Source organism: Leptonychotes weddellii, chromosome 10 (assembly GCF_054177405.1).
Source record: "Leptonychotes weddellii isolate Sample4059 chromosome 10, ASM5417740v2, whole genome shotgun sequence".
Lineage (NCBI taxonomy): Eukaryota > Metazoa > Chordata > Mammalia > Carnivora > Phocidae > Leptonychotes > Leptonychotes weddellii.
Genome location: NC_138378.1, coordinates 3,846,309 through 3,859,270, shown reverse-complemented (window position 1 = coordinate 3,859,270; position 12,962 = coordinate 3,846,309). Strand labels below are relative to the sequence as shown.

Here is a 12,962-nt window from a genome sequence, read left to right as displayed (position 1 = left end):
CTTTTGTATCCCCTACTACATGCAGGGAACCATGCTGCGGGCTTAAAAAGCATCATCTCAGTTATCCTTAACAACTATCCCACGAGGTAGGCCCTCTCTTCCAGGGCTGCATTATGACATTTGAGAGCACTTTTGGCTTTGTGCGCTCTTCTTCCATAAAGAAATATTTAAAATTATATATTACACTGCCTCAGTTCTTTATACCAATTATACAAATATAATCCAGGCTGGATTCATCATTATACTGCTTACTGATATTCTGATTTTAAAAGAAATGAAAACATTTTCGTGGGCCCTAGACACTGTGCTCCATAAGTCAGCCCTGCTCCTGTGCCCAGTTGTCAGATGAGAAAACTGATGCTCTCAGGACCGAAAGTCACGGAGTGGAGCGGGGACCCGAACCGAGGTCAAGAGTGAGCCTGGCTTTAAACTTCTATCCGGAGCTAAAACCCCTGGGACCCACCCAGGCGGTGTTCCCGGCTCCTTTCAGGTCGTTCCGTCCTCCCAGGGAGCCCAGAGCCACGAGCCTGCGGCTGCCCTCTAAGCCCCGCCCCCTCGCCCAGGCCACGCCTCCGCCGGCTCCTGCCCGGCCCTGGGCGACCCGAGCCACGACTAAGGAGCCGCTCTCTGTGCCCCGCCCCTACCCCGGCCCCAGGCGCGCGGCCGTGGGGGGCGGGGCCGCGGGACCGCGCGTGCGCTCGCCCGCCTCCCTCCCCCGCCGTGCGCATGCGCCTTGCTCGCGCGCGCTCACGGGACAGGATGGCGGGGGCCGCGCCGGGCGCCATCATGGACGAGGACTACTTTGGGAGCGCGGCCGAGTGGGGCGACGAGGCGGACGGTGGCCAGGTGAGGGGGGGCGCCGGGCATCCCCGACGAGGACTGTTGGTCTCCGTCGCCGGCGGGCCGGCCCCGCCCCCGCCGCGCCCGGCCCCGCGGTCGCCGTATGGTTCAAGCACAGCGTGCCCCGCCCCCTCCCCGCCCCGGAGCGCGCCCCCCGCGTCCGCGGAGCGCCCGCCGCCCGCCTTCGCCCCCGGGCCAACGGGGCCGGCCCAGAGCGCCGCGGCTTCCGCTACAGACGAGTTGGGGCGGGGGCCGGGCCGGGGGGTGTCTCCTCCTCGGGGTCTGGGCCGCAGAGGTGCTGACCACCTGGCCGTGACCCGAGGGGCCCGCCGACCACTCCTTTGGGGCCAGCCTCAGTGCCAGGTGCCGTTGCTTCCTTCCCCCAGAGGCGGGTGGGGCACAAAACTCGAAGGACTGGGCTCAGAGCCCCAAGTTTGAACAACTCAAATCTTTGAAAAATTCCAAGTCAGCATCATGAGGGGAAAAGTGGAACTCTGGTCTTTCTTCCCTGTGTTTTACTGTTTGTAAACCATACGTTTCAGTGCTGTGGGCCGATTCAGTCAGTCTTCCCGTGAGGTGACCCCCGAAGGCTCTTCCTTCCATACGGGGGGGGGGGTATGGAGGCTGAGGATGGGTCGAAGCCGTCCTTCTCGAAGCCGGGTTGGAAAATCAGCCCTGGGGACTCGCGCTCCGCCAGTGCGGCCCAAGCTTGGTCTAACCTGAAAACCCACCCCGCAGTGCGTGTTCAAAATGCAGCTTCTCAGGTCCCTCCCCTGGGGACCCGTACAGCCGGCCTGGAGGAGAGCCTGGGGATTTGCCTGTTGGCAGGAGCCAACACAGGTGTGGGAAATACTGAACTCAGCGTTCTGAAGGAAGAGCGGATGGAGTGGGGCATCTGCCATCGGACGGGGGCAGTGGCCCAGGGAGGGCCCTGGAGCTGAGGTGCAAAGATGCAAAGATAGGTGCTGTGTCCCTGGAGCTGAAAGGAGTCCTGTGTGGTGAGCGCAGTGGCATGAGGTTCTGCGAGGGAACACGTTCCGAAGGGCCTTTGATGGCTGCTGACAAGTGTGACTTGTTCAGGAGTTTGGGACGGAATGATACCACCAGTTTGTGTGTTTGGAGGCTCAGAGTGGGGTAGATGGAGGCAGATCTAGCTGAGAGCCTGCTAGCTAGGGGCTTCCCCGCATCGTCTCCTTCCGCTCAGGAGCTTTTGAGGTGGGGGTTGATCTGCTCATTTTGTAAATGAGGAAAGTGAGGCGGAAAAAAGCAAGTGACCTGCTTAAGGTTGCAAAACTAGTAAATGAAAGAATGGGGATCCAACCCAGGTCCTTTTGTCTCCACTGCCACTTTATCAAAATGCTGGACCACCAACATGATATAAATGAGCTTCGTGGTAGCTTCGTGCTTTGAGCCTCCTGTTCAGAATGTCATATTACTTGTCGCATTGAGCCTTTAAGTCACAGAGTGTTACAACTGAGGCATATCGAAGGGCCATCTAGACCAGTGCCCTGATTTTGGTCCAATTTAATGCCCTAGCTTATGCAGCTAGGAATGGCAGGAGGTTGGGGAGTCTCATGCATGGAGAACTTTAATCATGATCGAAATTCAGCCCACTGACCCTAATAGGCTCTCAGTGATGAGAGGGGTGGACCATATGTTCACTTCATGTTCATTCTCACTGCTTGGAGGAGGAAGAGGAAGTCAAGAAAGGTGACTGAAGGGGTGACGTGAGCTGGATTTTGGAAGACAGTGATAGGTCAAATTTTGTGACACAAATTCTGTTCACATGATGCCATGTTATTGGATTTGAGAGACAGGAAGATGTGTAAAGAGACTACAGTGATATTAAGTCCCGATGATAGAAGGTAAGAGCTACTGAAATGCAAAAGTTTAGTCTGGCTTCAGCTTGCCTATGGGGACTGGCAAGAGATGAGACTGGCCAGGTAAACAAGTGAAAGGTTAAAGTCATGCTAGAGGTTGGATCTCTTTTCTGAGGGAGACTGGGAATTTTAAGCAAGAGAGAGAGCGATGTCATGTGTGGTTTATGAAGACCGCTGCGGCGTCCGTGTGGAAGACGACTGAAAGGAAGCAATGGGACTGAGCCATTAGGGGCATTTTGCTACTGCAAGCACAAAATAAGGAATGGTAAAGCTGGGAAGAAGGGCCAGACTGGATAGATGTGTGGGAGACAGAATTGGTGGGTCTTTGTGATGGGGTGTGGGGGTGGAGTGAGGGAGCAGAAACTGAGGATGACTCCTAGCTTTCTAGGTTTGGGGCAACAGGTAGATGATGGAATCCTTTACTAAAATGTAGGTTGTAGGAAAATCTGTTTAGAGGTCAGTTTTGGACCTCATGAGTTTGGAGAACTAGTGGGCATTGGATGGGAATGAGAATAGACTGCTGACACTCGAGTCGAGCTCGAGAGAGAGATCCAGGCTAAATTCTAGATTTATGAACAGGGCGGTGCATTACCCAAGAGAAGATGGCAGAAGAGAATAGGGCCTAGGGCAGAAGCCCAAGAATACAGACACACAAGGATGAGTCTCAGGGTAAAGGCCAGCCTTCCTTCACAGGCTTGCTCAAGGCTCCCCACACAAGTAAGGTCTGAGAGAAAACTCCCCAGTCTCCATAGAAGGAATCTGTTTCCAAAGCACGGCTTGCAGAATGTTAGTCCAGAGCAGGGGTGGGCAGACTTTTCTGTAAAGGGCCAGATAGTAAATATTTTAGGCTCTGCAGGTCCCTGTCACAACTACTTAACTCTCCCATTGCAGGGGGAAAGCAGCCATAAACAATATGTAAAATTTAAAAAATAATTTTTAATGGGTGTGGCTAGGTTCCAATAAAACTTTATTTACAAAAAGAGAAGGACTGGATTTGGCCCTGAGCCATAGTTTGCTAATTCCTGGTCTAGGTCTTACCCCGTTATGTTAGTCGCCTAGAGGCTGGTCTCTCCTAGTTTGTGAAGTCCTTTGGCGGAAAAAGCCGTATCTTGTCTTGTATGTCCTAGGTTTCCTGGTGACAAGTACAGTGCTCAGTACAGAGCAAGCGTTTAAAAAGAATCTGCTTGTTAGTTGGGATGACAACGTTCACGCCGGATGGACCTTGATGTCATCACATCATCATCCTGCTTTGTTCTTAGATTCAGTGACTTGCCCAAGGTTGTTTCCAACCAGAACAGGGACTAGTCTCCAGCCAGGCCTGCCGATGCGAGGCAAGTCTGTGACCTTCACTTTCTAACAGCATATTGATGGCTTTTGCCTTCAGGAATCGCTTCATCAGTCTTTGTTGGAGGAAAGCATTAAAGGGCACATATGAAATAGTTGTGAAAACAATAACTAGTATCTATTGAGTTCTTACTAAATGTCAGGTACTCTGCTTGGTTCTTCCAGAAATTAGATTACGGAGTCCTTACAACAGACAGATGGGAGCAGTCGCTATTATTACCTTTAATAGAGGAGGAAACGGCCACCCTGAGATCTGAGGTGACCTGTGTGGCCACTGTGCCCACGTGGGCCAGGGCGGAGGCGCAGCACGCACCTGCTTGCTGTGTGGTTCTCGATTCAGTTTTCGTAGCTGCCCATTACTTGTCCCGCCCGCTTCATGAAACTGTCCAGAAAGTCAATTAAATCATGTATGTGGGAGGGACAGTTTTGAAAGGGACTGGGTGATAGAAATTTAAGGTGAGATTACGGGATACTTGTATTAATGAAAAAATCACATGGCTCTTTTTACCACCAGCAGGAGGATGATTATGGAGAGGGAGAAGATGACGCAGAGGTCCAGCAAGAATGCCTACATAAATTTTCTACCCGAGATTACATAATGGAGCCCTCCATCTTCAACACTCTGAAGAGGTGTGTGAGAAAGGTCATTTGTATTGGGAGGAGGCTGGGGGTAACTTAGAGACAGTTCATCAGAGATCCAGAGGATGAAGTGCAGAAGTGAGAATAATGTGATTTTCGAATGGAAGCCTTCTAGTTCCGCCCCCACCTTTAAACATCTTAATATCCTAGCTATCTTGTCATTGATCCCCATGCCCGTGCTGTAGCTTTTCTTTACTTTTTCTAGGTATTTTCAGGCAGGAGGGTCTCCGGAGAACGTTATCCAGCTCTTATCTGAGAACTACACGGCCGTGGCCCAGACTGTGAACTTGCTGGCTGAGTGGCTCATTCAGACAGGTGCTTTGTGGGTGGCCCCCATCCTGGCTGGTCACTTCCCCCCTCCATCTTTTTTACAGACCTTTGGATCATCTTAATGCTGATAAATTGGAAAGGCCTTGTTTGTTTTCCTGGGTTTTAAGACTTCTGTAAGTCGGAACTGAACTTCTTACCCATCTTCGTCTGCTTGATTCTTATCTTTGATTCAATAATTGAGGTTTACAGATAGCCTGCAAATGTGATTCTCATTGAGCTCTTTGCCCTACCATGTTGTAGAATTATAGGATTATACAGTATATGTTCAGTGTGTCATTTTTAAGAGATCTGTTACAGCAAGCAGTAATTGATGGATAATGTAGGACTGGGTATGATTATGGCTTTTAGCTAATATGATCAAAATAGAGCCTGTAAGTCCACTGAGCTGGGTGCGGATGACATCAGGGGGTAGGCGCTGCCCGGAAGGCCAGCAGTTCGTTGCTGCCACAGCACTTGGAGACAGTGTGCCTCTCGTGGCTGGCGTCTGCTCTCTTCCACTGTGGTGGGAATGTCTTTCCATCCTCCTACCTGTCTGTGTTGGCAGTTTGTCCTTGCCCTTCCCGAGGCTTCCAAGATGCTGCTGTCCTTTCCATGTAGGCCAACATCCTTGCATGTTCCGCCCTGTGTTCCTTTTTGAGTCTTACCATTGAATATGGTTAACAAATAGTAATTTTTATGAGCGGTCCCAAATTCCAAGTGGTCAGAAGCAGTTCTGTGGTCTTTGATTCACATGTAGACTTTTCACCGGTCTACTTTTCCTAAAGGAGTACAACAGATTGAGGGATTGCCATTTTCCATCTGGTTGTTTTCATTTTCTTACAGGTGTTGAACCAGTGCAGGTTCAGGAAACAGTGGAAAATCACCTGAAGAGTTTATTAATCAAACATTTTGACCCCCGCAAAGCAGATTCTATTTTTACTGAAGAAGGAGAGGTGAGGAGTCTGTCTTCTTTCTCTAATATGGGTTCCTGGGATCTTTTGCTTGTTCCACGCATGCAGTGGAGTGTGCTGTGTGATGTGAGTAAAGAGTTGGGTCCTAAAATCAGGGTGTGAGAGGAGTTGCGTGGAGTCAGAGCTGCCCTCTGAATGCTCCGTGCAGTGTGGTGAGCTCTCGCGAGCGGAGAGGCGCACACGTGGTGAGCTGGGGAGGAGGAAGAGCGGACTCCGAGCTCCCGTGTCCTGCTGCCTCTGGAGCACAGGCTCTGAGTGGAGTGCTGTCGTCACCTGGGTGCCCCCGCAGGCAAACGCCAGGACGAGGTTGTGTGTGCAGGAGATGACGGGGGACACGTGTGTGAGAGAAGATGAGCAGGGGCCGGGGGGCCATGTTGCAAGTGTGGCCCCCAAAGGCCGGAGGGAGGGAAGGAAGGTTGGGGACAAAGAGCCCTAGGCGACAGTGCCATTTTCAGAAAGTTTCCGCAGTGTCAGTGAGGCCCAGGTCTCCTGGGAACAGGCCTGCCTGAGGAGCCCTGCCACGCTCAGTTGGTGGCTGGGAGTGTTCAGTGGGAAGCCTGGCCTTGGCACAAATGGGAGGTGGACTCAGAGTCAGCCCTTGGGTCTGTCAGTCACACATGGTGATGGACAAAACCACTGTGCTGGGCACCCAGGGCACACAGCTGAGGTGCGTCTGCCGCAGCCCCTCTCCGTGGGCTTCCCTAGACTCTCGCGTGTCTCCCAGAAGCGCCTTCCGGTACGCTCTTGTGTGCAGTTGAGCCTTTCCGAAGCTGTGAGTGGGCCTTCAGGGTTCTGGTGCTGCCACTCAGCCTCCCGTGTGGCATCACCAACTCTGGGTCTGCTTCCGCTGCTGGGACTGCAAGGGCTGGAGCTAGATGCTCTCGGGGGCTCTTCCAGCTGGGAGAGCCAGCCACTGTTTATAGAGTATCATCTTCACTTAAGCTCAAGCTAGGTCTTTTATCTTGCCGTCTGTTTGTTGGCAGACTCCAGCTTGGCTTGAACAAATGATTGCACATACCACGTGGAGAGATCTTTTTTACAAACTGGCTGAAGCCCATCCAGACTGTTTGATGCTTAACTTCACCGTTAAGGTAGGCAGAGTACTAGAGTCACAGAAAAGGCGAAAGTGCTGATGAATGAGAGTTATTTTGGGTTGGTTGGGAGGTCTGTTTCTTCTGCAAGTCGTATTTGGTTTTTGGTAAAGGTCTCCATCACTTCACTTTAGTAAGTCTGAACAGTGAGAAAGAAAAGCATAGAAGATGTATCTGTGGGGTTTTTGTTTTTTTTTTTTAAAGATTTTGTTTTTAAGTAATGTCCACACCCAGTGTGGGGCTCGAACTTATAACCCCAAGATCAAGAGTCACATGCTCCACCGACTGAGCCAGCCAGGCGCCCTCATATCTGTGTTTTTGGATCAACATGAACTCTGTTTTAAAATTTGGCAGGAACATATTTATAGAGTCTGTTGTGTGCTGAGTGGAATCTTTAAGAATGCCTGGTTTGGGGCGCCTGCCTGGCTCAGTCGGAGCATGCGACTCTTGATCTCGGGGTCGTGAGTTCAAGCCCCACGTTGGGCTCAGAGATTACTTAAAAAAAGAAAAAAAAAAAAAGAGAATGCCTGGTTTGTCTCCTTCATGTGACACACGAAGAAACCAAGATGGGATGGTTAGCCTGGGCCACAGGCCTAGTCAGTAGCAAGGCTGGGATCAGAATAAAGGTCTGAGACCTGAGAGCAGTGTTTGCTCGGCCCACCTCACCACAAACACTGACAACAAGCCAGCTTCCTGTGCAGTGTGTGGTCACTGCCTGTTGATGCTTTGTTTGGCTTCTTATTTTTGTATTGTAGCTTATTTCTGATGCAGGGTACCAAGGGGAGATAACCAGCGTATCCACAGCCTGCCAGCAGTTGGAAGTGTTTTCTAGAGTACTCCGTACCTCTCTAGCTACAATTTTGGATGGAGGAGAGGAAAACCTTGAAAAAAATCTCCCTGAGTTTGCCGTAAGTTCTTTCTTTTGTGTATCTCAGATTAGAAGGAGGCTGCTTTGGGTCATGCATATTCAAACATGAAATGCTTCTTCCTATAGACAGTGTCCAGGTCAGAAGGCCTGTTCCAGCATAAATAACTTGCATGCAGAAAGGTTGGGGGTCTGGCTTTTTTGTCGACATTTGTCAGCGCTGCAACTGTGAAACCCCAAACTCTCTCCCCTGCCATTTTTCAGAAAATGGTGTGCCACGGGGAGCACACGTACCTGTTTGCCCAGGCCATGATGTCGGTGCTGGCCCAGGAAGAGCAGGGAGGCTCGGCCGTGCGTAGGATTGCTCAGGAGGTGCAGCGCTTCGCCCAGGAGAAGTGAGGGCTGTGTTTTTGCTAGCCCTGGTCCTAACTAGGTGCTCCCCACGAAATTCCCCCCCACACCCCCCCTTACCCTTTCTCTACAACCAGAGGCTCTGGGTCCTCCTATTTTGACAGATATATAAACTTCCTTTTACCTAGTACATCTGGAAAAGTCAGGGTAATTTTAAATACATGTAGAGAGCTTGCTTTCTGAAGTTTGGCTTTGATGAGCTGAAGTTTGGCTTTGATGAGTATTTTTTTTTTTTTTAAAGGTTTTATTTATTTATATGAGAGACAGAGAGCATGAGAGGGAGGAGGGTCAGAGGGAGAAGCAGACTCCCTGCCGAGCAGGGAGCCCGATGCGGGACTCGATCCCGGGACTCCAGGATCATGACCTGAGCCGAAGGCAGTCGCTTAACCAACTGAGCCACCCAGGCGCCCCTTGATGAGTATTTTGTAAAGTAACTGATTATTGTTCAATTCACTGGATCTGTGAACCTGTAATCTCATATATTAGGATTCATCAATAGCAAATAATAGTAGTCCTGAAATAGTTATTCAGTAGTCTAATTGTTATGTTGTAGTCCGTATCTTACAGAACAAAATGAGCCCTTGTGAGTTTATTCTCCACTAATGGAGTCTTAGTGATACATTACAAGTGTGTGGCTCCTTTTGGAAAGTCTGCAAGCTGCACCCAGTCATTCTTCCCCAGTTAGCTTTAAATGCCGTTTTTATGGGTTGGTCAGGTTCCCAGTGAATGACAGAAATATGAAAAACAAAGGGACCCAAGCAGTCCCAAGTGTTAGGTGTGAAAAAAGGAAGGAAAGAGGCAGAGGAGGAAGGAGAGGGCAGGGCAGGGCGCCGCCTTCTTAACAATGGGATGTATACTTTTTTTCATTAAGAGGTCATGATGCCAGTCAGATCACACTAGCACTGGGTACAGCTGCCTCCTACCCCCGGGCCTGTCAGGCCCTTGGGGCTATGTTGTCCAAAGGAGCCCTGAATCCAGCTGACATCACAGTCCTGTTCAAGATGTTTACAAGCATGGACCCGCCTCCCGTGGAACTCGTAAGTTGCTTTCATTTTAATAATAAGGTGGGACACCCTCCATGCCGATTAAAAGGGTTATTTTGGAAAGCCCGTGTTTCTCTTAAGTCACTGAGTACAAATCACGTTGATCTTTTCTGCCCTTTCCCTCATCCTTCCCCATCACATCCTCAGCCTTCGCACACACTGGGACACCTGCCGGGTTGAGCACAGGAGGGTGGATGTGAGCGGGCATGCCCTCACGCCTGCCGTTAAGTGTATGGGGACTTACCTGACATCTCTTCCGTGCATTCCTTTCCACTGATACCGTGTGTCCCCTCAGATCCGGGTGCCGGCCTTCCTGGACCTGTTCATGCAGTCGCTCTTTAAGCCAGGGGCCAGAATCAACCAGGACCACAAGCACAAATATATCCATATCTTGGCCTACGCAGCAAGCGTGGTTGAGACCTGGAAAAAGGTACTATCAGTTGAGAATTCCTGGGCTTTTCGGGAGACAAGGAACCTCCTCTCTTTGGTATTATTTGGGAATTTTGGCTGCAAGAAGTCATGAACCCAACTCGTGTCAGAAATATCTTTTCTAGTGTTCATGCATGAAATAGTCGAAGTGCTAAATCTTTCAAGGAAATGTGCATTGCATCTGTAATACTTCTTCAAACTGGAATTGAAAGTGCAGCTAAAGAAACTGACCAGGTCTCCCTCAGCCCCAGGCCCAGGTTCCCTGGCTTGTTTTTGTAAGCCGGGTGACTGGAGTGCGGCAGCTGAGTTGACTCCTGACCCCAGGGATGGGGAGGGGTCTGCAGGGAGAGGCGGCCGGTAGCAGATCACCCCACCTGCAAGGCCACGCACGCCGTCGGGATTCACAGACCCGCGTGTGTGTTCTCAGAACAAACGCGTGGGCATCAACAAGGACGAGCTGAAGTCAACGTCGAAAGCCGTGGAGACCGTTCACAATTTGTGCTGTAACGAGAACAAAGGGGCCTCCGAGCTGGTGGCAGAGCTGAGCACGCTTTATCAGTGCATCAGGTGAGCAAAATCAAACCTTGTTCTAAACTGGATCCCTCTGGAGGGAGTGGTCTGAGTTTTCATTTTATTAAAAGCTCAAAAAAATATGTAACAGAAGCTTCAGAGATACTTAATGATTTTATGTTCTCTTTTTAAAATGTAGATAGAGAACTTTGAACTGTTTTAGCAGCACGAGTAATGCTCAGCTGCTTACCTGCCAGAAGTCTGTTCATAAATTAGCCTCAGAAAAAGGAAGACCCACCAGAATTACGAAAGCTGCTTGAAAGAAAGGGGTCTATTTGCAGTACGTGTTAGGCCGACAAGGTATTGCTTAGCTGGAAAGGACGTGGGAACCATAGCAATGGTATGAACACACAGTCAGTTAGAAGAGCTTACAAATAGGGCGATCCCGTGGGCAGTCGAGTCTTTCCCCTGGTAATTTGTGCTCAGGACAAGGAAAGGGTTTGCTAAATAGAACTTCAACCCGGTCCGAGCTCCCTGAGTGTTCTGCATTAACGATCTTGTCCTTCCGAACCAATGATGTGGTTTAAAGTAAGCCGATAAGGGAGGTCGGGGTCTAGTACGGCATGGTGAGAGGATGCTGACCTCAGACTGACTCACGGACAAGCATCTCCCTGGCAGAGCACATTGGGAGTGACTTGCTGGGATAGACGGAGTGGCGGTGGGTTTTTAAACCTTCCCAACCATTTAGTTTTGGTGGTGGTGGTGGTTTGTTTTAAACTTCACGTAAAGGAAGCACTGTGCCTTACTTACACCCGTAGGTTTCCAGTGGTAGCAATGGGTGTGCTGAAGTGGGTGGACTGGACCGTGTCTGAGCCCAGGTACTTCCAGCTGCAGACCGACCACACCCCAGTGCACCTGGCCTTGCTGGATGAGGTAGGAGGGCCGCAGGGCCAAGGATGGCACTCTGTCTGTACCTTATCCTGCTCGGGCCCGGCCTGCCGGGATGTCTGTTCACTGAATGCGGGAGCTGCTCTGTGCGGGGCTGGATACTTTCTATCCTCAACGAGGATTTTCCTTTTAAGGAACTAGTTTCATTGGCTCCATAGATTTGCAGTTTTCAGCAAGTGTTTTGAAAGGATGAGGAATGGCACGGAAGCTGACGGGCCGCGGGCTGGGTGCCGAGGCCTGCCATCATGGGCGCCTGCCGTGAGCCGGCTGGGACCATGCTGACGGTTCTCGGCACTGATGCTGAGCCCAGAGACCCGGCTGCAGTGCTCAGCAGGGCTCCCTTTGGCGTGTTTGTAGATCAGCACCTGCCACCAGCTCCTGCACCCCCAGGTCCTGCAGCTGCTTGTTAAGCTTTTTGAGACTGAGCACTCCCAGCTGGACGTGATGGAGCAGGTGAGCGGGTGGCCCCCGGGCGTCGTGGAGGCTCGGGGCGAGGACCCGTTCTGACAGATCTGTCTGCCCCCGCTCTCGTAGCTTGAGTTGAAGAAGACCCTGTTGGACAGGATGGTTCACCTGCTGAGTCGAGGTTATGTACTTCCTGTTGTCAGTTACATCCGAAAGTGTCTGGAGAAGCTGGACACTGACATTTCACTCATTCGCTATTTTGTAACTGAGGTCAGCAATACACCGTTCGTTTCATGTTTCATACTGTTAACACTAGCAGTGCCTTTTGGCTTAAATTTAATTCATTTTGTACCTAATTCTGAGAACTGTGCTGATAATCGGGGTGATGGCAATGATTAGATACCAGTTTACCAAGCCCCTCCCACCTGTAGGAGCCATATTCCGTTTTACCTACATAACCACTTGGGCGTCTCAGTTTTGGAGACTGTTGTCACCGGGAAGTGGAAAGGGTGGGGAGGGGAGGGTGGTTTTCTCCAAACTGATTGCCATTTCATCAGGTGTTGGTGGGGACGCTGCTCAGAGGCTGTGCGGGGAGTGACCCGGTGTTCTCTCCTCCTAGGTACTGGATGTCATTGCTCCTCCGTACACCTCTGACTTTGTGCAGCTTTTCCTCCCCATCTTGGAAAACGACAGCATCGCCGGCACCATTAAAACAGAAGGTGAACATGACCCTGTGACGGAGTTTATAGGTAGGGTTGACATGCGTGTCCCTTTGCTGCAACTTTAAAGGTCATTGTTCACCTCCTGTTTCTAACCCAGTGCCTGTTTTCCTTCTGTTTGTGAAAGCTCACTGCAAGTCCAACTTCATCCTGGTGAACTAATTTAGAGCATCCTCCAGAGCTGACCCAGAATGTTCCGGGAGCCCAGCAGGGGGAAAGCCCTTCCAGAAGCTCTTGCTGAAGAGGCCCAGTCAGCATCCCGGGACTGGGCTCTGGTGCGGGGAGGTGGGAGACTGTTTGTATGGCCGCTAGTGCAGATGGCCCCTTTCCTCAGAGTCCGGGCTGCCCTTGCACCCTGCTGACCACGTTCCTTTCCCCCAGCACAGGAGCTGGGTCCCTCCCATGGTGGCGGGGAGCTCAGAACCTGAGACATGTAGATGAACCACCTTCCAAGGTGACTTTTCTTACAAGAACCTGGTTAGTTGATCTTTTATTGTCATTGTTTTAATTTTCCAAGAATAAATTAAAAAGCCTTTCTGCTGGATTGGCAGGTGGAGA

At 50.8% G+C, this 12,962-nt stretch overlaps 1 protein-coding gene across 5 annotated transcripts; it reads left to right on the top strand.

Moving 5' to 3' along the window:
- The first annotated feature begins 709 nt into the window (after window positions 1-709).
- Window positions 710-12,962, top strand: NELFCD (negative elongation factor complex member C/D). 5 transcript variants are annotated; one of them, XR_014149025.1, is made up of 15 exons: window positions 710-846; window positions 4,579-4,694; window positions 4,909-5,018; window positions 5,856-5,965; window positions 6,967-7,074; window positions 7,830-7,982; window positions 8,204-8,334; window positions 9,222-9,387; window positions 9,689-9,823; window positions 10,250-10,389; window positions 11,151-11,265; window positions 11,638-11,733; window positions 11,815-11,866; window positions 12,305-12,434; window positions 12,532-12,962. XR_014149025.1 is itself a non-coding variant. In XM_081832512.1 (15 exons), the coding sequence occupies exons 1-15, from the start codon at window positions 727-729 to the stop codon at window positions 12,564-12,566; spliced, it is 1,806 nt and encodes a 601-aa protein (XP_081688638.1). In that variant the 5' UTR covers window positions 710-726; the 3' UTR covers window positions 12,567-12,962. The 5 variants fall into 5 exon arrangements, 4 of the variants coding, with proteins under 4 accessions (XP_081688638.1, XP_081688640.1, XP_081688641.1 ...); XM_081832512.1 differs by having other exon boundaries at window positions 11,815-11,955; XM_081832513.1 differs by having other exon boundaries at window positions 728-846; window positions 4,582-4,694; window positions 11,815-11,955.